This window comes from Typha latifolia, chromosome 9 (assembly GCF_019914945.1).
Source record: "Typha latifolia isolate L0001 chromosome 9, TyphaL0001v2, whole genome shotgun sequence".
NCBI lineage: Eukaryota > Viridiplantae > Streptophyta > Magnoliopsida > Poales > Typhaceae > Typha > Typha latifolia.
In genome coordinates this window covers 11,260,083-11,286,238 of record NC_133094.1, presented here as the reverse complement: position 1 = coordinate 11,286,238, position 26,156 = coordinate 11,260,083, and the positions used below count along the sequence as shown (strand labels likewise).

At 36.2% G+C, this 26,156-nt stretch overlaps 3 protein-coding genes across 6 annotated transcripts; 1 reads left to right on the top strand and 2 right to left on the bottom strand.

Annotated features, from left to right (window-relative positions):
- Nucleotides 1–620: 620 nt before the first annotated feature.
- LOC140794839 (uncharacterized) lies at nucleotides 621–13,143 on the top strand. Of its 3 annotated transcripts, none has more exons than XM_073147089.1 (15): nucleotides 621–1,172; nucleotides 1,277–1,362; nucleotides 5,874–6,028; nucleotides 6,112–6,176; nucleotides 6,285–6,479; nucleotides 6,569–6,623; nucleotides 7,540–7,800; nucleotides 7,934–8,067; nucleotides 8,383–8,572; nucleotides 8,732–8,791; nucleotides 8,878–9,123; nucleotides 10,139–10,397; nucleotides 10,491–10,696; nucleotides 11,525–11,572; nucleotides 12,535–13,143. In XM_073147089.1, the coding sequence occupies exons 1-15, from the start codon at nucleotides 1,003–1,005 to the stop codon at nucleotides 12,823–12,825; spliced, it is 2,421 nt and encodes an 806-aa protein (XP_073003190.1). In that variant the 5' UTR covers nucleotides 621–1,002; the 3' UTR covers nucleotides 12,826–13,143. The 3 variants fall into 3 exon arrangements, with proteins under 3 accessions (XP_073003190.1, XP_073003189.1, XP_073003191.1); XM_073147088.1 differs by having other exon boundaries at nucleotides 11,522–11,572; XM_073147090.1 differs by lacking the exons at nucleotides 621–1,172; nucleotides 1,277–1,362 and having other exon boundaries at nucleotides 5,886–6,028; nucleotides 6,107–6,176; nucleotides 11,522–11,572.
- Nucleotides 13,144–13,364: 221 nt separating this feature from the next.
- Nucleotides 13,365–22,010, bottom strand: LOC140794840 (polyadenylate-binding protein-interacting protein 3-like). Of its 2 annotated transcripts, none has more exons than XM_073147091.1 (15): nucleotides 21,679–22,010; nucleotides 19,881–20,032; nucleotides 19,654–19,815; nucleotides 19,330–19,460; nucleotides 18,959–19,146; nucleotides 17,703–17,880; nucleotides 17,387–17,623; nucleotides 16,400–16,527; nucleotides 15,426–15,495; nucleotides 15,267–15,300; nucleotides 14,716–15,008; nucleotides 14,429–14,572; nucleotides 14,023–14,118; nucleotides 13,805–13,867; nucleotides 13,365–13,692 (listed from the first exon to the last, which is right to left on the bottom strand). In XM_073147091.1, exons 2-15 carry the CDS (start codon nucleotides 20,017–20,019, stop codon nucleotides 13,663–13,665), a joined length of 1,893 nt encoding a protein of 630 aa, XP_073003192.1. In that variant the 5' UTR covers nucleotides 20,020–20,032; nucleotides 21,679–22,010; the 3' UTR covers nucleotides 13,365–13,662. The 2 variants fall into 2 exon arrangements, with proteins under 2 accessions (XP_073003192.1, XP_073003193.1); XM_073147092.1 differs by having other exon boundaries at nucleotides 14,716–14,906; nucleotides 21,679–21,946.
- A 1,512-nt stretch (nucleotides 22,011–23,522) lies between these two features.
- LOC140795390 (WAT1-related protein At1g68170-like) lies at nucleotides 23,523–25,925 on the bottom strand. Its single transcript, XM_073147924.1, has 7 exons — nucleotides 25,589–25,925; nucleotides 25,404–25,466; nucleotides 24,974–25,090; nucleotides 24,613–24,871; nucleotides 24,373–24,531; nucleotides 23,934–24,085; nucleotides 23,523–23,849 (listed from the first exon to the last, which is right to left on the bottom strand). The coding sequence occupies exons 1-7, from the start codon at nucleotides 25,789–25,791 to the stop codon at nucleotides 23,630–23,632; spliced, it is 1,173 nt and encodes a 390-aa protein (XP_073004025.1). The 5' UTR covers nucleotides 25,792–25,925; the 3' UTR covers nucleotides 23,523–23,629.
- Nucleotides 25,926–26,156: the final 231 nt, after the last annotated feature.

Genomic DNA, 26,156 nt, shown 5'->3' with positions numbered 1-26,156 from the left:
GACCATTTTTCTTTTCTTTTTTCTATTAATTTATTGAGACTTAATCTTACATTTATTGAGAGATATTTGAAAAGATATATACCCAAATAACATATATTTTGATAATATACATACAAATATTAGCCTTAGAGATAAGATTAAATTTTTCAATGGTATATGCACCAAAAAAAAATCTATTTATAAATAACAATATACTTTTGCTTTCTACAAGTACATATCATTGGATCGCTCTATTTTATTTTAAAATATTTTGAATTAAATTTAACTTACCAAGTATAAGCCTAATAGTGAATATTTTATTATTTTTAAAAATAAAAAAATTGAATTAAAAAAAACCCTTCAATAAAGTTGTCTCCCTAGAGGATAATAATATTATTATATAGGTGATTTATCTCGAAAAAGAAACATGTACATAGATTTAGATTAGTCAATTACCGAACCCACACAGCAACTTTCATGTTTAACTCGTATAAACTTTAGAGGGGGCTTCACGCAAATAATATATTTAAAAGGGTGTTAATTGTGAAATTCTAATAATCTAACGGCCACCGTCCGATCTAAATCCGTCTGTATCGACTAATGGCCGTTTCCCGTACCGCGGTTGGTTCCGCCTCGCATTTAGGCGCCTACATATGTGGCATCGCCGCCGACTAGAGATCAAGACACACGTACGGCTAAGATCTTGAGTCCTCCCATTCGTCTCCTCTCTCTCGATCGACAAGAACAGCTCCTCCTGCCCTTCCCCCCTTTCCGATCACCTCCAAAACCCTAATTTCCCCACCGTAGGATTGAACCACAAACCCTAGCAACCATTCCGATTTCTATCTGTTCCCATTCTCTCTAACGATTCATCGTCTCCTTCGCTGCCATTTGGAGCAGAGATCTTAGATCGAGAGGAAATGGTGGAGTTCTGAGTGGAATTAGGCTTCTCGTACGACCGATCTGGTCAGCACAGGGCGCAGGGATGCAAATCTCGAGGCGGATCCGGGTCGGCGATCACCTATGTTTCGGCGGCTGAGAAGCCTCGTCGGCTTGAATCCGAAGAGCTCGCCGTCGAAGAGATTGCTCGGTGCGAGGGCTGCTTTGTTCCGGCAGCCGGATATGTTGGAGACCGTGCACGAGATCGCCATTTATATTCACCGCTTCCATAATCTTGATCTCTTCCAGCAGGGGTAATTCTAGGAAGATTAAAAAAAAAAACTTTTTAGTTGTGAATTTCCTGCGGGTTTCAATCGTTTGTGTTCTTTGGTGGTAATCGTGATGATTGCGTCTGCAGATGGTATCAGATAAAGATTACTGCAAGATGGGAGGACGGTACCCGGGAATCTCGTGGAACTCCAGCGAGAGTTGTGCAGTACGAAGGTATATTTTCTTATCTTGTTTAGAAATAATGCAATTTAGGAAACATTTGTGTTCCTTATTGCAACTAGTATGTCTCAAAGCCTTTATGACTATATTACTTCGTTATTTACTAGCATTATAGCATTATGTAATAATAGATTATCCAAACTGAGAAGTGAGAACAGAGGAGAGGATGGGATTTTGGTGAATGTATTTCATTGATGATGAAGGAGAGGGCTAAGCCGGTCACCATAAAATATGATAGATAAATAATATATAATCTAATAACTCTAATACGCCTCAAACTTAAGGTGGATCATAAACTAAGAGTTTGCTAACTAAATGCTCAAAGGGTATTAGCCTATTAGGAGAAGAGACTTTATGAAGAAGTTGACGATCTGCTCCTTAATGTTGTGCCGATGGAGCGAAATGATTCTTGCTCAGTACTTTTGGCGAGTCTAGTGGATATCGATTTCAATATGTTTTGTCCTCTTATGAAAAATAAGATTTTTAGTAAGTTTTTTAGCTCCACTATTGTCGACATGAAGGGGGGGTTGGAAGGGTAAGGTAACACTTATATCACTTAGGAGGTGGAACCAACCAATCTCGTTAGTCACCGTGCACATAGCATGATACTCTAACTCAGTACTAAAGAGAGACCATATTCTACTTCTTGCTATGCTAAGAAATCATAGATACTCCTAAAAAGTGCCAGAAGTTAATAGTAGACTTCCGATCAGACCTATCACTAGCATAATCTGCATCGAAATAAGCTAGTGGAGCAAGTTGGATATTCATGACATGAAAAGAGGGCGAGTGATTATGTCGCGAAGGTATTAAAGAATATGTATAAAAGCGCATAGTGGGCCAGATCTAGGAACCTGTATGAACTGAGTGACAAGACCAACTATATGAGAGATATCAGGCCAGGTAATAGTTAAATAGACGAGTCCCCCGACCAATTGATGATATCTGGTCGGATCTGGAAAAAGCTAACCATCATTGTAACAAAGCTTTACATGAAACTTAACTGAGGTAGTAATGGGATGAGTATTAGTGATGGTGGCACGACTGAGAATGTCTGTAATATACTTCTACTAAGACAACCAAAGAGGATCAAAGTCCTTCATCTCAAACTGATGCTGATGATGCCCCTCAAGAGAGGGGATATCGACCGAGTCATCTCCGGTGATAATCATATCATTGACATATAGAAGAAGGATAAAAAAAATCATACGGTCGGAAAAAGTGATACTCACGCTCTAGATAACGACAAGTGAGTATAGGAGTCATCACAATAGAATATGAGATAGTCGGAGGGAGATTACCAGTAGAGAGAGTCTTAGTTGTAAGAGTGGGACAAGATCTGCGAGAGAAATATGGCAGGGTTGTCATGAGATAGGGGTACTTACTTGGAAAAGCTAGAACCTTAGTGAGAGCGATCTAGAGCGGCAGATGAGAGTGATAATAAAGGAGTCTATATGAGTAGAGAATCATAGTGCAAGTTAGGGGCAGAGCTGAGGTAGGGACATTCGAACGGGCAGAAGAGAAGATAGGCGTAGGGAAATCTAGAACGGATAAGTCTGAGGGAATCAAAGCATCGAATGTGAAGGGTGTCTCTTCCAAAAAAGTGATATGGCATAATATCCTAAACGACGAGCATAAATGTCATAACAATGATAGCCTTTATATTCTGGACTATATCTTAGAAAGACGCATTTAGCTGCTCGAGGGAACAACTTATTGCGTTTATCTAGAAAAAGATGAACAAAGCAGGTGCACCCAAAGGCACGAAGATAACTATAAGATTGTGAAGCACCATAGAGACGCTTGTACGGGGTCACACTATCAAAGACTGAAGATTGAGTTCGATTGATTAGATAGAAAGAAGTAAGAAGGGCATAAGCCCAATAAGAACAAGGAACAAAAGCTTTAAAGAGAAGAGCACGAGTAGTCTCAAGAAGATGATAATGCTTTCGTTTAGCAACACTATTCTGAGCAGGGGTATAAGGATACGATTGCTAAGATTGGGTGCTGGCAGAAGCATGAATAGAACAAAACTCAGAGGAAAGGTATTCTCGAGCATCGTCAGATCTTAATAGATCGACATAACTGAGTATGAACTATAAAAGATAAATCATGATAGATTTGATATATCTCGGAGCGTTGACACATGAGGTAAATTCAAGTGAAATATCATTAAATTATACATAATAGAGAAAACCAAGACCAGAAAAAAAGGAGCGGGACTCCAAATGTCAGAGTGCACAAGATCAAAGGGGATCAGAGATACTCTCAGTAATAGAAAAAGGAAGTGCTTGGTGTTTTACAAACCTATAGCCAGTATAAGAAGACAAACAGGAAAAATGGGTACTGCTTAAGGATCTAGATTTGAATAAGGTCTTGAGACAATGGACTCGATATATGACCTAGACGTCGATGCGATCGGTCTGAAGGAGATAGGGGAGTGATAGACAAACACTGAGATTTGGTGGAGGAAGGTGAAGCTGGTCCAGATAGTAGAGCTCATGAATCCGACTATCGATCCCAATCCTTTGGTCAGTTGACGTGTTCTGCAAAAAGAAGTAGAAGAGAATAACACGGTGTAACTAGAGTCAGAAAGCTAAGTAACAAAATAAGATTTATTGTAAGATCGAGAATAAGCCAGACATCAAATAAAGTAAGACGACTAGTATGATTCGTGGTTGGGGCGACGTAACTAATGTGTAGGGGGTGTAAACGAGCCGAGCTTGATTAAGCATTGCTCTGATCAAGCTTGAATTAAAATTAATTTTGAGCCTAGATTTGTGATAAAGCTTGATTTGAAATCATTTCAATTCGAGACAATTGTGAACTCGAGCTTAAACGAGCTACTCAATTAGCAATTTCAGACTTTATCAATTTAAATTATTTTTGAGCATGAGTAATCTTGAATTGATTGAGGCTTAAATCAAGCTTGAAATAAAGTCCTAATTCAACTATAAAGAGAGAGAAGCCGAGCCATTAGATCAAAAGATATAATGGTTCATATTATCTCATGTTATATATATATCAATCAGATTTGATCAAGCCAGCTTGAGATCAAGCTCGGCTCAAATTTAATTTCGAGCCTAAACTTAAAGATCAAGCTCGACTTGGCTTATTTTTTAGCCGAGCTTGATCGAGCCTTATCGACCAGCTCTACTTATGTGAGAGATGTGATAATGAGTTTCATCAGCAGTGTGAACACGAGAAAGGGTGGTGGAGGTAGGGGTGAGAGTAATGAAATTGAAAGAGTCGTCAGTCATATGATATGAGGCGCCAAAATAAAATAAAAATCTAAGATTTTGTTATACCAGAGAAAGCAGAGGCACAAATAGAAGCATTAGTAAAGCTAAGGCTCTCACGTTTCAGCAAAACATAAGATGCCATTAGAAGATGTCAAACACTTCGTGGATGCTTCAAAATTTTCTGACTCAGGCCTTTCGTCAAACATATAATGAACAATGCGGCTAACCTTGACGTGCTACTAAGTAGGCGTCAAATTTGGACAGGTCTGCAAAAAACTTGAGGTTCAACATGGTGGACTTTCATCAAACACTATGTAGGTGATTGTTGAAAAACAATTCTATTGCACTTGACACTTTTGTTGAAAATTTAGTGAGCGAAAACTTTGAATAGTGCTGTTGTGGATGAGTGAACTTCCGTTGAACACTTGGTGAGTGAGAAAAATAATTTTTAGTTTTCATTCAATGGCTTGCCTTGTTTTCACTGCCTAGATGAATTAAAGCAAGAAGATGAAAGAAGAGAGCCAAGGGATGTTACCTTCACTGAGCTTAAGTCTAGAGCCAAGGGACGATCGGCAACACAACCACTGGAAGATGGCCTCATTGGCAGTAATGGAGATCGACAGTGCATTGGAGCAGAGAAATGACTTCCTTGGCCTCTCTAAACTCCGACGATAAAAGCTCCAGACTCCACACGACTGCCTTGCCGGAGAAGCTTGAGTGGCGACGCTCGAGGAGGACAAGGCAATGCCAACGGGGCTTGTGAAGGCTGCGAGGAAAAATAATTTGAAGAAGATGAAATCCAATGGTTGAGATGGAGAGACTATTGGGAGAGAAATGATCTAGAGGCTGATCATTAGAGATTGAATAACTTTGATATCATGTAACAATAGAAGATCCAAAACCTAAATGAGTTTGGAGAGGAGAGGAGAGGAGAGGATTTTGGTGAATGTATTTTATTGATGATGAAAGAGGGGGCTAAGCCCTATTTATACAAGGTCACCGTAAAATAAGATAAATAAATAATATATAATCTAATAACTCTAATACATTCTATTGTTCGCAATGTCCATTTTGAGTCATTTAAAGTGATAGAGAGTAGATTAATATTGTTTGTTCAGTTTAAAGGAATGTTTAGTGTTAGTATGTTCCACTATGACTTTAAAAAAAATAAAAATGTTACACTATGACGAATGTTCTACTATCTTAAATTTTCTTCATGTTTAGATTTTAGCTGATAGATAACATGTTAGGTCGGTTGTGCAGCTCCGGATGTTGTCTCAGATGATGCATTGGGCATTTGGAGGATAGATGATGCCGACTACAGTTTCCACACCCAGCCCTTCCGAATCAAGTATGCTAGACAGGATATTTTTCTGTGTGTTATGGTCTCTTTTAACTTGCTTATTGCGGAGCATGAGGTTGGCCCTCTCTTTACTTTCTTCTCAATCCTCATATTATTAATTCCATTTGTGCTTCTAATGACCCATTTGTTTTAGTGTAGGACCCTCTAGCATCTGCTGTTATACTGAAGTTCGAGCTTATGTATGCTCCATTGCCGGAGAATGGGTGAGCGAATAAACTTTATGATATCCTAATTTTTTATTATAGACAGTACCTTTTGTTCTCTTAGTTTTCCTAAATGATTGGGAAAATGTTTTCTCCTTCATGTCATAGTTATGAAATGCCGGCTGCTTTTGATACATTTCCGGCTGCAGTACATGAATTCAGAGTTCCTCCTAGAGCACTGCTTGGTTTGCATGCATATTGTCCCGTACATTTTGATGCTTTTCATGCAGTGCTTGTGGACCTGTCCATTCACGTTGCTTTTCTAAAAGCTGGCAGAACTACTTCTTCATTGAAGGTACCCAGGTTTGTAAAAGATTATGTTATAAAGCTCATTTTTAATGTTTTCTCTTGGATGCCTTATAAATATTGATGGGAATATTTGGGAATTGCAGTGTATCTCACATGGTGGAAATTGCTGGTGGTGCGGATTCAGAAGAACTGAAGCATGTATATTACCCTTTTCTCTTGGAACTTCTTTGCATGCAAATTAATTTCTGCATGCTTGCAATGGAAGGACATGGATATGCATCAGCACACATGTGCATAATGGCTGATGGTTTCTTTGGATAATCAGAAACTATCCATATGACATGCCATTACTCCTTTCACAACTAAACTAAATACAAAAGCTGTCATGATAAGTTCCCAGGTCCAATAATTTTGGTTCCATCTAACTAGTTAACTCATGTAATATGCACAGGGTTTTAATGTCCAACCTAATTAGCCCTCACTTATTAACTCCTATTGGCTGCTTACAATGTAATCACATGTCTTGCACAAGCAACTGGATTATTTCAATAAAGTAATAATGGTTCTAGGTTTCAAAGCTTTCAAATACTTTTGTGATGTTCGATCACTGAGCTATGGCTCTAACTTTTACCTGTACATCAGCACATGTTGATTTCATGTCTTGGGGAGCATGCTTCATCTTGGCAATCAAATTCCCTCTTCCTAACAATTTATCTGAATAATGATCTCTAATTAAATTAGTTTCTGTAAAATCTCTATATTTGTCTTTTCTCGTTTTGGAGAGAGAAAGACCAAGGATGCTCTCTTTGCATTATTGTGATGCTTAAATTTACATCTGATCAACTTTTTGCCCATCTAACTGTCAACTCATCATTATGATTTTGATGAAAGTGTGACTTCAAGGTGAAACAAGAATGCCTCTAAGATTCCAACCTCTTAAATGTATCATCATGCTTATAAATGAGTTACAGTTGATCTTACTTGATTCTAATTATTTATAACTCATGTTGATCTTTGAGGTATATTCTTATGATCTTATCTTTCTAAGTTACCACATAGTGATATCTTTTCATTTCTTCATCAGATTTGCTAAATGTTGATACTTGATTTGCAGATATTGGGTCAAGGGTGGGGATCAAAAGCTATTGAAATTATCAAGTCATTAGTAACTTCTCGGGAATTACTCCTTGAAGAACTTAAAACCCTTAGTGAAGCAATTGGTCAGACCATTGATGATCTACGGAGTGCTGACCTAAACCTTGGTAAATTTGAGTTGATTGATTCTTCTTTGAGAGGGGCATTACCTACTACACGAAGTTCTGGGATGAAGATGGGTGTTGGGCAATTCGCTGGTATTTTGCAAACTTTTGCAGAGGTACATTCAACTTCATTCATCTTTTTTATCCTAGCTATACTTTCTTTTTCTTTTTTGTTTACATTTATGCTTTTGAACTGTTAACAATAAAAGATGATGCTTTTTTCTCTACTTTTCCTTTTCTCTTGTGCAGAAATCAGATGATATGATTGATTTTAATAATGATGTCATGCTCTATACCTTGTCTAAGGAAGAGCTGTTGGATATGTTTCTAACAGTGGGCAGCCAACTTTTATTTATATGGAATGCATTCTTAATGTTCCATAGGTATGATGATCTATATTCTTGAGATTCTTAATCGTCCGCATCTTGGATTTCATATTAAAGCAATGGAATTCATAATTTAAAACTTTGGTTGGTTGAAATACTAGACATTTCGGTCAGTTTCAGTTCTAATTTTCATTGTATCATTTGCAGATTTCTTTTGATAAATAGTCTGTGTTATCTTATTTTCTAATGCATCATTATACAAAATCTAATAGCATTTAAGGACTAAGGTTGAAGTAAAATTGACTAAACAAACCTTAAGCAGCTTATTATTTTCACAAAAATTTTGTGACCAATTTGTGTTACCCACTGCAGGACAAATAGAATAAAGATATTGGAGTATTTATATGATGTTTGGGCTACTGATCGGAAAACAGAATGGTCAATTTGGACAGTTCATTCAAAGATCGATATTCCTCATCGTTACTTGAGAAGTGGAACCGATGACTCTTCCAACAGAAACTCACTGGGAAGAGCCATAGTTTCACGGAAGTTCACTGAGGATGTAATTATGTCTTAAGACTAAAGTTCTTTATCTTTTTGAAAGAAAATTGCCCGCTTCACTTGACAAAAAAAATCTGCTTCCTCATACCTGTTGTTATTATTGGTCACCTAACATTTTAAGGTTATATATTACTATTGAATAGTTGAATTTTATGTGCAGCCGGCACAGAATGCATCTTCACGTGCTGAACTTCATAGGAAAAGCATTGCACAAATGAAGGTCAGTTATAGTTGTGTTTTCAATGGATCTGTTGTGCTAGAATATTTTATCCACAGTTTATTTTAAAAGATGTTCATCTTTTGCAGATAAACAATAGTTCTATTCAAGATTTGCAGATCTTTGGTGATCCTTCACATGTTCCTATTGTTATCATAGAACAACATGTGATGACTGTTCCACAACATGGTTCTGGCGACAATTTGCACTCACAGGACCAGACTGAAAATACTTTGATGCCAAGACGGCCTAGAGAATATATCTTACCAAAAGTTGGCAGCAGTAAAAGAAATGGTCGTATATTGAAAGTTGTGGTCTTTGTTCATGGTTTTCAGGCAAGTTCTCAACCTTGAACAGTATTAAGTTCTCCATATACTTCTGTAGTCTAATGATCATATAGTTTCGGTTGTTTTCTGCCATGCCTTGAACGAGTGTTGCTGTGTTTAATTAAATGTATTTTCTTTCTACAAATATAACCAAGTTGCAGCTATTATGTTATACATGCCACTAGATGTATTAAGTTGTCTGCATAGGTAACTTTCGGAATGTCAAGTTATTATATCATTCTTATTAGTATTCTCTGCTGTCCCTTTAAGTTTGAAATCTCTTGGCTTGTTGGCTGCCTTTATAACATCTAGGATGACTTTAATCTAAGCACATAAAGCAACTTTAATCATTACATCCACTACGCTAATTTGGTAGCTCTTTTCTAGCCATTGTTTCCTATCCAAAGCCAAGTATTTGGAATGTAGTATTACTTGAATCATAGGTTGCCATTGAAATTGGCATTACCAGATGAAATATGGCTGCAAATGCTGAATTGCTACAATATTGGGAACATGTTGATGTGCCAAGTGTCAGCACGATGCCAACAGACATGGTTCAGTCTCTCTGTTAGCCAGACAATGCAACTTCAAGCTGTTGCAAATAAACTGTGTTAAATAAGTGCTTTATTAGAGCTTCACTTCTGCTTCAGGACTCAAATATGTTCAAGCAGATTTCAAACACAATTAAAGTAAACTAGTATGCATATGTGCAGGTGATGGACGTGTAAATGTAATTGACCAAATGGTTCCTTTATGTAGACAGGAAAAAAATGAAATATTGTCAATACCATCTTCTGGGGAGCTATTGATAAAATTGATGATTTCCTTCTATAATGAGTAAAACAACTTGGGCTTAATGTGTACCTTAACATGCATGGTAATATTGTAAGATTCAACTTAAAGTTTGTTGCTAATGCAAAACTTACAGTATCAAATACATCTCTTTCTGATATGTGGTGTAAACCCATTACTTATAATTCAGAATGTGGCTCAGTTGAATTTTTATCCATCTACATCAAAACAGGGACACCATCTGGATTTAAGGCTTGTTCGGAATCAATGGCTTTTGTTAGATCCTGGAGCTGAGTGTCTCATGTCAAGGGCTAATGAAGAAAAAACATCTGGAGACTTCAGAGAAATGGGTAGCAGGTTGGCTGAGGAAGTGGTAGCTTTCCTTAGAAAGAAAATGGATAAGCTTGCAAGATATGGTGGCTGCAAAGATATAAAGCTTAGTTTTGTTGGGCATTCCATTGGAAACATCATAATAAGAAGTGCTTTAACTGGTTATTATCTAGATTTCCCAGATTCCTTGATGAACATTAATGCTGATATATCTCTTATGACATAATCCCTAATAGCTCTTCCCAATTTAACAGAGAGCATGATGGGACCTTTCTTGAAGCACCTATTTACATATGTGTCAATATCTGGTCCACACTTGGGATTTTGGTACAGCTCAAACTCGTTGTTCAACTCTGGGTTATGGCTTCTAAAGAAACTTAAGGGAGCTCAATGCATTCATCAGCTCACTTTCACTGATGATCAAGATCTCCAGAATACCTTCTTTTACAAGCTGTGTAAGGTAATACAACCACCTTAAAAATAATCACTTACATGGATGCAGGAAATATATTAGCTAGCTTGTTGAGCAGTTTTGTAGGTTGGAGGTTTTTTAGATTCAGCAGCACCCGTACCCTTGTGATTATAGAGTCGGCATGAGTAATTTGCATATATTATAATCAATTCTTATGTTTACAAGGATCCCTTGATCTTTTAGTTAGCTAGTGAATTTAATCATTTAATATTTCTGTTGATAATTTCATTTGGAACATATTATAAGTACTCCTACAAGGCCACCAGGCCCACCACATTATCTTTTTGTTACTGGTCATTATGATATTAGTTGTTGTCCTGAGTAATTTAAGCATAGATTTTGGATACAAGCTTAGTACAAATAATAATCTTTATTGTCCTGTTGCCACTTTTTTACAAGGACATTTATTAGAACCAGTTAGCAATATTGACATTGTCACAATCCTAAGTTTATTGAGTGTCATTTGAGCTTGTTCACATATCAATCTCATTGACTGTCTATTCTCCCTTTTACATTAAAGAACTAGACTAAAGAGGATATTTCCCTTTATTGGTTGAGCCTGATTTAATCATCCTACTAGTATCGGTGACAAAATATCAAGTAGATATCTGTCTGAGATTAAAGAATCCTGCACCCAACCTCTCTGAACTATCTATTTTTGTCAATGGAAGAGATCCATAATTGGATTGTCTTTTACGCATTAGGGAAGATGGGATGCTTATAAAAAAATGTCATATTTGTCCTATTCAGTTGGTAGCAAGTTCACCCACTTCATCACGAAGATGTTGATTTCTTCTCTTATCGTTTTTTCAGCAGAAGACATTGGAGAATTTCAAGAACACTATCCTGTTTTCATCTCCACAGGTACTACTTTGTGCCACAGGTCACTTTTGAAATTTGGAAGTTTGTCTTTCTCGAGAAGAGCTCAAATGATATTGTTCTGCAAGAGGCATATTACTTGATTATCTGATTGTTGGTTGTTGGTTGTTGTTTGTTGGTTGTTGGTGAGGTTTGTTTGCTCTTTCAGACCAAACAGCCTCCTTTCTCTACTCTTTATTGGGCACCCTTCTTTTTTGTTGAAGTAATTTTACTAATCCATGCTGTTAATGTAGTAGTATTGTTTAGTGGAAGGTCTTTGTGTAATAATTGCTAATGTTTTAAAGATGTTGAGCTGCTTGAGCAAAACCACGAAACTCTGTCAACAACCCTTTGTCACTTGACTAATAATGGTCCCAGCTCTCAGAAATTAGGAAAAGAACAATGAAATGAAATGGAAACTCCTACTCACATATTAAAGATTCTTTAGATGTAGTTTTAAGGATCCTATGTTGACATGTTCTAAGCCACTTGTTGACATCTTTGTTAGCTGTTATGTTACTCTGCGAATTTTAAGAACCATTTGTTCTTAAGGTCTTCTTCATGTCATCAAACAAACAGAAAATAAATGGTTTCAGTGTCATAATACAATTTTTTAGGTGGCATTTTCTTTCACAAATCAGAAATGTTCAATTTTTTCATAGTATACGCAGTTCTTTGGTTATGATTTGTCAACTTTCTTATTTGCCTGCTGCATATGTTTTAGCACAGTTGCCTTTTATGTTGATGCCATTTCCAGATTGATGCACATGTTGGGGGCTTTAAACCATAAAAAATTTGCATTTTGGATACTTATCTTGACATTTATCATGTTCGGTGAGGTAGTGTTTCAACTTGATTGGTCTGACATTTTCATAAAGATATGCAATTTAATTGTTTGGAATGAAAAATATAGTAGACTTCTCATAATGTTCAGCTCCCCTAATTATACTATTTGCTTCTCTTTTCAGGATGGTTATGTCCCCTATCATTCAGCCAGAATCGAACTATGCCATGCCTCTTCTTGGGATAACTCAAAGAAGGGAGAGATCTTCATGGAAATGTTAAACAATTGCTTGGATCAGATACGGGCACCCTCATCTGAAAGGCGGGTATTCATGCGCTGTGATGTGAACTTTGACACATCTTCTCAGGGCAGGAACTTGAATACCATCATTGGCCGAGCAGCTCACATAGAGTTTCTTGAGACAGACATTTTTGCCAAGTTCATCATGTGGTCCTTCCCAGAGTTATTCCTTTGACTATTGCTAGAATCTGACAGCTTGAAGCTTACTGCATTACCATATCAATCTACAGGGTTCACTTGACCAGAGAGTTAAATATCACGTCTCCCTGGAGTGGGGTGTTAAGCCTATACTAGACTTATATTCATCGTAGCATGATGTAAAATTCCTGGCAGCAGTTCTTTTGTTTAGTGAGCTGTATACACATTCATTCCTTTCTTTCTTTTTTCTGTTAAGTGTAATTAAGTCTTGCAGATCTACTGCTAGTCTAGAGATGTTCACACATAACAAATATGTGGCAAATTTAGGTTTTAAATGGGGTCAGGATTTCATGCAGCTGATTTATTGCGATCAAGATTCTTGCTTGAATGCAAGAGGTATACTCTGGCAGTAATTAACAGATTTGCGGACACTGCAACGATGGCAATTATCCTCAGTTGCTGTGCTATTCGGAATTAGTACTTTATTAAGTATTCTAACCCGCAATCGCTCCTGTTCCAGTTGGAATGAAAAAAGTGATACTTTTCCGAGATAAGAAAGAATCCAAGAGCAAAGCAGGCAAAAGTAACAATCTGATCTTATGGGTCATTAACATTCACGCTCGTCTCCACGGTCATCAAGAGATCCATTGTGAGTGATAATTTACAAACTTTTCACTATATAAAACAATTCATGCTAGACCTGGTGATTGCTGAAGTTATTGGAATCTTTTGGCGCATTAAATCATCAGTGTACCATTCTGATAAAGATGTCAATCTCTATGGGCGTATGATCCTTCCAATGGTAGGTTCCAGGTTAGCGCCACATTCAGTAGAGGTTCATGTTTACTGTTGGAGAAGATATCATATTATCTCACTAAGAATTTCTCCCTCCGTATGGTGCCATCTGTGAAGCAAATTGGTAACTCCGTATCAGCACAAGACGCAAGCTCATAGATGAAGATTGAACATTCTCACATAAAACGAAAGAAAGTGGCAGAAAATTTAACTTTACTTACTTGTGGATAGGTCGGCATATAATAAACTGGCCGATGCTGTCCAAGAATAACCTGCTGCCCAAACTGCAAATACAATGACAATATTAGAATCATTGTGCAAGCTGTTCCGACTAAACAAAATAACAATGGGCCACTTGAGAAAAGATGCGTAAAGATGCGTATCAACAAACAGATGTAAGACATGGAAAATTTGTGTATAGGCAAGAAAAAAATCCTACCATAGGTGCATTAGGTGGGATATAACCCTGAGGAGAAGGAATCTGTGCTGCCTGAGGATTGTAAACAGGTTGGTGCCCGCCAAAGGATGCTCCAATCTGCAGAGTTAGTTCTATGTTACAAAGGACCTTCTAATGGGGCAAACTTGTGGCAAATCTGAAGCCATTATATAAATTTAAGGTACTTACAAAAGCCATTATATAAAGATGGTCTAAAAAACCGAAGAAAAAATAAAATAAAATAGGCCTGGAAATTATAGAGTAAAAACAGAAATCTGAAGCCCAAATATCCATTCTGCTGAAAATCAAAGAAAGCCATAAATATTTTAAAAGAAAGGATTCGCAAACGTCTTTCTCTAGAAGCAGTATTAATATCCAAAACAAGAAGAGCTTGAGTTCAAGATCTCACCCCCATACCCACAGGTAGGCCAGGCATATGCGGGACAGATGGAATATTACTAGTATAATAAAGAGATCCATCAGATACTGGTGCAGGTGGCCTGAAAGAAGCTGATGGGGTAAAACTCTTAGCATTGGGATTCAGCTTGAACTCCTGCTTCATGAATACTCATTGGTTAAAAAATCATTCAGACTTAGTAATGAGACACGTACAGATAAAAGCCCATGAAACAAAAAATCAATTTAGACATAAGATCAAAAGCAATATATAAAGAACATAATTAGCTGTCCCCTAACCTTAGCACTGGAATTCGATGTTGATTTCTCTGAAGAGAAAGAACCCATTGAAGAGCTTGGTGATATACCAGTACCACCTAAAACTGAGGTAGCACCAACACAATCAGAAGTAGATTGTGTACAACTACCAGGTTGCAGAGAGTACTTTACTGGAACAGTTGAAACTGATAATTTGCCAGATGCAGCAGAATCTGAAAATTCATTTACTGGAAGTTTATTTCCTTGTCCAGAAGATGAATCATATTCAACAGAACTAGAAGGCAATCCCTTCAAATCTGCCAACGGAAGTTCCACTGTAACATATGTAACACTACACTTATTAGAAGCAATGATTTCATCCTTCTTTTAATTAAAAATGATAAGCTTTGCAAGAACAAGCTAAAAAGGTAATATGCATGCGATGAACCAAAAGAAAAGAAAGAAAAAAAGAATCACAAATTGAAAAAGAAATCCTTCCGTTAAGTTATACAACACCACCCAAATAGGAGAATACAAAATCATACAGGTAAGAAAAATGCAGAAATGTAAGCTAACATAAAAGAATTTCTAACCTTCACATATTGATGGTTTACCCTCATTTGAATGCTGCATAAGTTGAATGAAGTTGATCAGAAATAAGAAAAGTGATACAGAACATATGCAAGAAAAGAGATATAACGATAAAATGCATTTATAAAGTCACGCTGATCAAAATATGATAAATATCTCACTGCAGTCTCTTCACTGGGATTCATGATAGACATTTTCCCACAATGATCTCTGATCTGCTTCTTATCCAACCTGAAATACATTCAGCATCTCAGGTCTATGAATTGCATGGATCAAAGGCTTAAAATATCCCAATTAAAGTAACAACTATAAGATATTCTCACTATAGTTGTCATAACTCAGAAGAACCATAAGCTCATCATGAACAGTATGAGCTTAGACTTACAAGCTTGGATGAAGCTGTTAACTCACCAACTAATCTAAAAACTTAAGTTATTAGAAAATGCTGATTTTTATACTTTATAACACTCTTCCTCACTTAGGGGGTGAGACACTTTGATAGATTAAAAATGTGGACTTGATTTAACTGGGTGAAGATTCTTATATTCTAAATAAGAGATGGACCTACTAAGGTTCAAAATCAGAACCTCTTTCTCTGATATAGTGTTCACTAAATAATCTAAAAGCTCAAATTGTTAGAAAATGATAAGTTTTATATTTTATATTTTAAAAAACCACAAAAAGCAAACAAAGGCTGAAAAGAACCCAACTCGATCTAATTGTTAAAATATATCTAATTAAAAATATTATTTTACCAGAAGTTCCAATGTCCATTAGTCCTCTACTAACTGTAGTGGATAATCCCAATACTACATTGATTTATCAAATATCAATAACCAAAAAGGAGCTGAAATTCAAGCTCAACTCAATCTGCAAATAAGCTTTGAGATACTTCGATTTTAGTTAATCTCACCTTAAGACTAGTCAGCAATTTAAATTAGCTAATGATTGACAAGGTTCCAAATTAAGTCCGATAAATTTCTAGCTGAAACTAAACAAACCAACTCGACTCTAATTCTTAGACAAGAAAACCAAGCTTCAATGAACCTGGGCCAATTAACTGCAGCTGGACCTCCCTGATTCTCAAATCCAATTATGACTTGTATGAGATCCAAGAAGGAGATGAGTTACAAACCTGCTCTCCTTATCCATGGATAGCGGTTTCTTTGCAATACAGTCAGATTCTTGCTGACTAGCATGATAAGTTGAACCAATAAGAAAATCATTCCTATCAGCAGATAATTGGGAAGATGATTCGTCCTCCTGCACATCACAACAATACGATAGGTTTATAAAGATAGACTGAACACAGCAACTGTTTATAATTGAGAAGACACTTCATTAAATCCTGTTCATAACTTTGATATCCCTTTTCAGTATCTTCATAGGTTCTGATCAAGTTGATATAAAATTCAGATAGTAATGAAGTTAATAAAAGTTTCATCAACTTAACATAATAATAATCTATCTGTTCATAAATGTTCGATGTGGTACCACATTGCCAAATCATGCAAGGCACTACAAGATTAACACTGATGTGAATGTGGAGCTATCATTCTCCTTTCAATACAAATAAGCATCAATAGGATATACAGCAAAACATTAAAATAATGCAACAGCAAAGAACATCGAACCAGTTTGTCAAATCTACTTTCACATTGACAAGCCAACTGAAAATTTTATTAGTTCCAATAATTATATGTTATTGCTATACTAATTTAATAGTTGTATTGGCCAAACTGTGACTAAGATCAAGGAGAGGTAGATTGTAACGAGATGTCTAATGCAAACACTAAAGCAGTATAGATGAATTACATCAACAAAATAGCTTGGAATCCTGTAGTATACTGTATGCCCGAGACAAACCAATTAAATCAACAAAAGTGCACCAAGTGATACAGTATCATATCTGATTAAATACTCTAAAATTTGAACTTAGCAACAAGATTAATGCTTGGATGAACCAACAAAGCAGATTAAATAATTTCCCAAATCAGAAAGCTCCGAAGATCATATAATCTACTAGTGTATACTAGACAAGTAAAACAGTAAGCAATTCTCCAAATATTTTAAAATGGAAAGGAAAATGACAGAGGGCAAAAAATAGTGATTAAGTCCATACAACTGATGAAGAGGTAGATGATTCCTGAGTTTCATTATTAGCTTTCCTGCTAAAAGAACCAACATAAGTACTTGTAGACAGAGAACCAAGGCCAACTCCAACAGTTCCACTACTGTGGGCATCTGCATGTGACTTCTCATTTCCTGGAAATCTGCCAATATCAATTTCTCTACGAACTGCAGAATATTTTGTCTCCTCATCAAGATCAAGATCTCCATCAAAATAATTGCCTCTTTCCTATAACAGTAGCTAAAATGTCTCAAAAAAAGTCAAAAAAGGTAACATCTAGAGGTCAGTATGAGATTACAGAATTCACCTCAGCTAGATGAAGATCTTCTGTTTGTTCACCCTCCATTTCTCTAGCTATTCTTGCAGCCTCTCTTTCAATTTCTCTCATTCGAGGACCTCTCTCAAGCTTCGTGGTGTAAAGTTCCTCACTAAATGTACTCTTCACTCCAAACAGGGTTTTATTTGTTTCAAACTGATCCCAATTTCTAGGCATAATAAAAATATAAAATAAAGTTTAGAAGATAAACCTACTCTTAACCAAATAAAAGCAGCAGTTGGAAAGTCATGCACTGTTTACAAAAGCAATGGATGAGGATACTATTTTCAAATTAATCATACAAAAAGAATATTACAGGGTTAATGAGAATGGAGCCATTAAATATGAAACACTATTTAGGAAATAAAAATTTACAAGCATGCTCACTTGGGAGCAAATGACAACCTAAAAACAAACTCACAAGTGGCATATCATAAAAAATTTACAAAATGTTAAAATTCGTGAATGACTATTTGGCTTATCCTTCTTGAAGAAGGCAAAAAATCTTAATTTCAAAAGTTTTAGCAGACTGACACCTATCAAGGATTTACTTCTCATGGTGGCATCCTATCTGTAGCAGAGAAAAGAATGAAAAAGAGGTACAAAGAGAGCGAGAAGTGAGCAAAAGAAAGGCAAGAGGCATCATTGAGTCCATCCACCTTCTCCGTTGCCATAGTCATCATAGAAGCTGCCATCAAGTGGAGAGGGGGAGGGAGAAGAACCAAGAGGATATGAATCATCTTGAGAGGGTCCCTTCCAAAGTACTGAAACCATTAATTTCGCCGGTTTTAAGCCCAAATCAAGTTTCAGTGCGACTTAATCCCATATTCAGGTTTAAGTCCTCTAAACCAGGAAAAGAATCGATTTAAGTGCCTTCAACCTGATCAGTTCAGGTTTTATACTTAGAACCTTCAATGGTAAATGGGACGACATCAACTTATATTCCTCCTACAGCAATTGTGGTGGTGGACGGTTTCGGCAATGATGAAGCTTAGTTAGACAATGATGGTAATGACCGTGAATATGGAGCACAAACAGAGAAGTCTGTAGGACCGTGAGGCCACAGACATATCAGGCAAAAAGAGAGAACTCATGCCAGCACCTTACTGGCATTAGATGTACTGAGCGGCACACAGAGTACTGCACAACACTTAAAACCTTGCTCACAATGATAAAGAAGGTACAGCTGATTACAGAAATAAATACTAATAGTATCGTACAGAAAACTAGATAAATACTAAGATTACCTATTCCGTGTCCCATCAAATATATCCTCCAGCTCAGGACATTCTGGATCATCTTCATCTGGAGTCCAACGCTCCAGCTCCCTCTCTTCAACATGATGAGAATGAGAAATGGCAGAATCTATCATGAAGTCTTTGCGCTTGTCACGAGCATGCCCATTTACAGACTCATCACTACTTAGGTTTATTTCCTGATAATTGATTAAAAGATGCAACATCACCAACATTTTGAGAGGAAGAATGCATATACAATTACTTAACTAAAGCCGTAGCATCAAATTGTGCTAATTTAAGATTAAGGGATGAAAGATATATCAGCCAATACAAGTGTGAGTAAATGGCGTGTAAATAAATGCATGAGTTACAAGAGGAACCTTAGCAAGAACTTGAACAAGTTCTCTTGCAGGTATGATCACAGTCTGGGGCCTTTTAACAGTATCAGGAAAAGGCTTCTGCCCTCTGACAGTACCATCCTTTGTCACCTGAGCCATTTTCAATACAATTCCTACAGCATAACTAAGTAGTTAACAAACACATAATAGTGAGAAATAGACCCAACAATCAGTCATGTTTTCTCATCCAACCCAGTGAATACAGATAGAAAAAACAAAGATTGGGTGAAGAGAACAACAAAACAATAATATCTGAATCAAGGAACAAATAGAATAGAAGCATAATGCATATCGCAGGGAACATACCGAAATCTTTGTCAACATCAGCTGCATGAAAGATTCCAGAGATCACAGATCCATTTTTAACATGTACTTCCACACGATGCCCAATAAGATGCATCATGACATATATAAGTCGATCATGTGAAGGTCCTGTACATCCTCCTACTTTGCTTCCACTCGACAATCCTGTCATAACATGCTGTGAGAACTAATATTAGAACATCACTGTGAGTAGCAGTTCACATTTTCACCTGCATTGCCAAAACCACTGGATGTTGACTTTGTGCAGTTCATCTTATTCTCCATTCTTTCCCCAAGTTCCCTATCAACTCTTCGACGGCTAAATCCATTGGCAGAACTTCTAGGAGGCACAGCTTGTTGTGAATTCATTCTATACTTTACTCTGTCAAATTATGCATCAATTAGCATGTAGTTTCATCCTTGCATTCAAATTTGATACCAAGAAAACAGAACATTTCTAGGTGTATAAGAACAATAAAGGGGGGAAACTTCTAGGAATATATAAGAACAAAGGGAGAAATTTATGGAACATTATAATTTTAGGTTTCTCAGATATATGGTCTTGTTCAACATGCTACCAAGCTGTCCAACTAAATGTACAGCAAAGAGATAAAAGTAAATTAAAACAATGGTAGCTTCCAAGGTCCGCCTTACAAATGCTTCAACAAATGAGTCCAGTTAACAACATGAGACACCTTTAAAGTTTAATAGGGTGAAGTCCTCCTGGATATAGATCCTAAGGCTTAACTTTTTAACTAAAAGCAATAAGTTCAAAAGTTTAAGCTTTTATCAGACCTTGAGATATACATTCAATCAACATAAGTAACTTATCCTCACAAGTCACAAATATGTAACATTTGAATGCATGAATATATAAAAAAAGAAAGAGAACTTATGATCACCCATCACTTGTAAAAGGTGTGATTTCTACAGTTAGATTAGCATGACCACCTTCTAGACTGACATCATTTGTATCCCATAAAATAACACCTTTAGTGCCAATGGGGTAGCACTCTATAAAGTGAAATCTAGAGGAAGAAATATTTGTACATAAAATGTTAAAAAAAGATTATTTTACGACATTTTGGTCACCCTCAGGGTGAGTCCTTCCCAAACTTTGAGGCTCATTGGTGGGGCTCCACAAGGTGACTATCATGTACTGCATAAAGAAGCATGTCATGTGAAAAAAGCCTTGGGACTAGTATTTAGCCTTATATGAGGCATCCCAGTATTTAGCCTTACTTGACTCTTCCTAAGTTCCTATAACAAATGGAAAAAGGAGATTGATTTTAAAGTTTTAACTATCCACAGGCATTTCTAGTCATTCACTAAAATTCAAATGTTAAGCTAAAACGTGCAATGCTGTCTTGTTTTAGAGCAACAGACTTACTACACCTCAAAATTTGACAAGCATTACTGATCTCTCAACTCCCAAACATTTTGACAATGTGCCATAAGATTTCAACAACACTTCATATTTCCCTCCTAACACTATGATTCTAAGTAGTAATTGTGCCTAGAGATTTATTCTTCGTATATCCTGATTCTAACTACCTTGCTTTAAGCCTTCAACTTTTAAACAATGACCAGGAATAAGGTTAAACTCAAGTAAATTAAGTACTATCTAAGAAGACAAGGTCTATCAATTACAACTTAAAACACAAATATAGCTAACACATTAACAGCTCAAAAAAAAAATCCATTTCCTAAAATTCCCATCGTTTAATTCTTATGCACCATCTCAGCCGATCATAATTAGATCAAAACTCAGTTACGACTTTAAGACTCGCAAAAACGTCAAGATCCCCATCAGATTCTTCCTTAGAATGACCAGTATATGAATTAATCAACTATCCAGTCCGTAAAGAGAGAGACAAGAGCTTCAATTGCATTCGAATTTTAAACGCGTGTAAAATTAGCACCCAAGCAGGAGATCAAACCATAGGATTCAAGAAAGGGGCAGAAGATAACTGATCTAGAGGCTCGGAGAAGGGATCAAGTTAAATTTCCCTAAAGCTTAGAGATTACCTGATCGCTGGCTACTTGGAGCTCTCAACTTCGGACAACCACCAAGAAGCCGAGGTCGCCCTCCTCCCAGATCACGGTTCCAAGTCTCCCGCAGGAAACCACCGACGGAAGATGACCCTAACCCTAACCCTAACCCTAACCCTGACAGGGATCGAGAGCAATGGGGTCGACGATGGGGTAGAGAGCGAGAAGCCTAAGAGGAAGTCGATCTGAGACTGAGAAGGGCAAACCCTAACCGGCGTCTCGAGAAGAATAAATTGGCGGATATAAACCAAAATCCCTCTGTCCCTGAGGTTGTTATATTTTATCCTGGGATATCGTAGAACTTATTCGAGTGTTAATTCCGGTAAATTTGCCTTTCTAGGATAATTTTAATTTGGTTCTTGCTTCGTTTTTTTTCTTTTTTCTTTTTTAAATTAAAAAAAAAATTATTTCGTTGTTGTTGGAAGCGAGACATGAGATAAGATAATGAGGTATTTGGCTGTTAGAAATATAAAATGAGGAATCTTAAAACTTTTAGCACATTTCACTTCTCGAATAAGTTTAATTCTAAAAAATTGTTTAGTTGAAAATTAGTACAATAAATAATAATTATATTTAATTTCTAAATAATAGTGAATTTGTATTGAAAATTATTAATAGTTTAAACTAATTGACGCAAATACTTTTGATTTGATATAAAATAGTAACAATGATTAGTGTTGTCTAATTTAGAGATAAAATAGTAATTTTAATTATTATTAAATTAATTTTTAGAAGTTGTATAGAATAAGAGGAGATAGAATAATGAATGAGTGTTTCAAAAAAAACTAAGTTGTTGTTTAGATATATACACGTAGAAGTGTTAGTTCCTTTATTTATTTTATAGTTAAACTATATATTCATGATCTATTAAAGAAAAAATTATAAAAACTAAATATGCTATAAGAGTTCAATATATATATTCATATAAAAACTAAGCATAGGGGTATAGAAATAAATAAATAATTTTTTTAAATGATAAATACCGTTTTGCAAATTGAGGCCAAAATTTTGATCGAGACGGTGGTGGTGACGTTTGGATAGTTGCCGTGAAGTTGGATAAAAGAAATCTTAATGGATTTTTTTAACAAAAATTAATAGTTGCTTGCCACGTATACAGATGTAGAAAACTCATACTTCCTAGACGTAGAGGATCCCTTGTGAGATGTATGTGATTAAGGCCAGTTTCAAATTTGGGCGAAGGATTGGCCCATTAGTAACAGTCCATAATGCATATTAAATACAAAGAATAATTGCACCTAGACCTTCCTAATAAGTAGGGTATAAATGATACAATAAGAAAAACATTGGTTGTTTTTTAATATATATTTTTTTGTTAATTTATTATGAAGGTCTATCATTAATTATTTTTTTTGGCATGTACCATCTTTTTTATTTTAAAAAATCATATATTTACATGTATATCATTCCAAAGCTTCATTTATATGTATATTTCCTAAAATGCTTGGTTTTTGTATGCATATTTATTGAAACTCTCATGATGCATTTGGTTTTTAGTTTTTTTTTATAGGCTATAAACCATTAGATAAAAATGTTAGCTTAATTTAATATATAGATTGAATAACTGAATTAATTCTCTTACGAAAATGGATAAGTAGCCGCTATGAACTCAAACTATACATGCATAATGCTAAATGTCAACTCTAATATTCACAGGGAAATTAAACCGATGAATTCATATCATGAGTTAGTACAACTTAACCAATGAGCTATAGTAATGATTTAATTGAGGTTTTTATTTTGATATTCCGTGTATAGGAAAAATGGGTGTCTTAGTGACAAAAAAAAATTCAATTAATCACTTCTGAGAGAGATAAAATGACAAATGAATTCATATCTGGAAGTGAAATAAAATTCAACAAATTACATGACATAGATTACACAAAGAACTAGAGAAATTTTGATCACATCAGGCGCCATCTTCCTCTGCCTCAAATTTATCTCCCTTGTGCTCTGCATCACAAAAGCTCTTATTACCAGGAGATGGATTTGTAGAAGGAATTGCAACAATCTCAATTGATTCCATAGTCGATTGCACTTGTAATTCTTCATGCACTTCTCCTCCTTCTCTTCCCTTTCCCCACAACACTATGTATAATCCAATTACAATTAAAACAGCACCAAGTATACTGCAAAGAAGAACATTACACAGGTGAAAAGAAAAATACAAGTTAAGCTTAAAACTATGATTCATAGATAAGAGATTAGACAACCTTCCAATGTGTAGAGTTTCACTGAGCAAAATCGAGCTTAATATCGCTACGAAGAGAAGCATCAGAGGGTTGAAAATAGAGGCATACAGTGGACCTCTCTTCTGTATACACCATGCCAATAGAGGAAAGATCGATCCAGATGCGACGATTCCCTGAAATCAGAAGATGGTATTCAAAATTATTTGCCAAAAAAGATACGCTACAATTGATTGTATATCATCTGCTGTTAAAGATAAAATAGCTCATGAAGAAAGATATGCAATAGCCAATGCTACACAGTATTGAAAGAAAGATAGCTATGTGCATAATAGTGTAGACTGCTAACTTTATGATAGTATCACTCTTGTGCAGAAATTTCATAATTGTTATAAACTTACATCAGTCGTGCAGTAGTAATTGGAAACAATTATTAGATCATGGAAGAGGAGAGCTCTCTTACAGCATATGCAGCAGATAGCAGTCTGATATTGAAGCCTAATTTCCATTCTTTCGTATCTCTCTCTGTCGAAACCGCAAAAATGATAGCTTGAAGAGCACACATCATACATGTCAGTGCTGCACTTGAATAGTGGCATGGATAAACTTCTGCTATCTTTGCCTGTAGTTCAAACCAATAACAATTTGAAGTTAGAATTATGTACTCCATGATTTCGAATTAGCATCGTCGCGTTAATACCACCTGAATAATTAACCAGATTGCATAAGAGAAACAACTGGCAACTGCTAGAAATGAACCCAATACTCGATTACCAGACTCGCGGTGAAGATTTAACTGTTGATCGCAGGCTTTGTCAGTCTTGAGAAGGTTGATGCTTGTCAACCAAAGCTTGATCTCTGCTTCCTTGTAGAAGGTAAGAAGCATTGCTCCACTTAACCCCAAAAGGGTCCCTATTACTTTGGCTTGTCCCCCTGCTTTCTTAATCTCTAAACTCTCAAGCCTTTCTCATTAAGAGGAAACTAAACTTTATTAGATGCATTACTTTTGTCTCATAGAAAACTATATGGCAAATTTTATTGAAGGATTATTCTAGCAGTAAGACCTGCAAGAGACTGCCAATATGAATGTCATTGGAGGAGTTAGGTTTGTCATTGCTGAGACAAAGGTAGCTGAAGTCAGCTTCATGCTGTTTATATAGAGCATTTGAGAGAGAGTCCCCCTAGAATAGTTATAATAGTGTTAGTTCTGGCGACCAGCAAGAATATTAATTGTAGTCAAAGCAATAACCTTTCTCCAAAAGGACTACAATATAATTAAATTCCATGTATATATTACACTCTGCCACCTTCTTAAATGTTATACTTTTGCCCTTGATTCATATGCATTCTAGTTATGCATAGACAACATTATAAAGAGTAATAAAGACAAAATTTATGGTATTTTTTTTGATAAAATCCCTCTAAAAATATTCCCATCACTTCCTAAGGAAAAAAAAAGTAATAGTCTGAAAAAAAGAAGAATAATTCTGTCACCCAAATAAGCCACAGAAGAAGGACTGCATCAGAATCCTCCATGTCAATCTCGGTCTGCTCTTCCTGCAATCATGTACGTATGAAACCAACTAATTATATATTATAACTTCTTTGCAATCGAGAAACATGTATATAGATAACTAATTAAGCAAACTAATTAATGGTATGTATATATATGTATATACCTCTCAAGAAAGAAGGCAAGAGGGCATAAGAACGCCATTGCAAAGAGATAGCGATAGGCAACGAGTATCCTAACATCCATCCCATCGTCTAATGCAAGCTTGTATAATATATTTATCCCTGCAAACACGAGTTGGATCAACATCATTCCTGCAGGAGGTTTCAATCCTTCTACTACCTTCAAATAATAATCTCTTCCTCCCATCCCTCTCTCTCTCTCTCTCTCTCTCTCTCTCTCTCTCTCTCTCTCTCTCTCTCTCTCTCTCTCTCTCTCTCTCTCTCTCTCTCTATCTATCTATCTATCTATCTATCTATCTCTATCTCTATCTCTCTTCTCTCTTTGCTTGGTAATGGTGATGAATGAAGGCTTGGGTACAGAGTAAATGTGCATGGACTTGGTGAGGAGGTGGATGGTCTGCAGTCTGGATGTAGGAGTTTCTACATCGAGGTACTTGGCAGGAATTGGTTGGCAAATTTAAGGCGTTTGGGCTTAGAGAGAGGGCATCTGTTGATCTTCGCAAACAATTATGCCACGTGGGAGGGGCAATTTTGTAAAGTTGCAGATGGGGG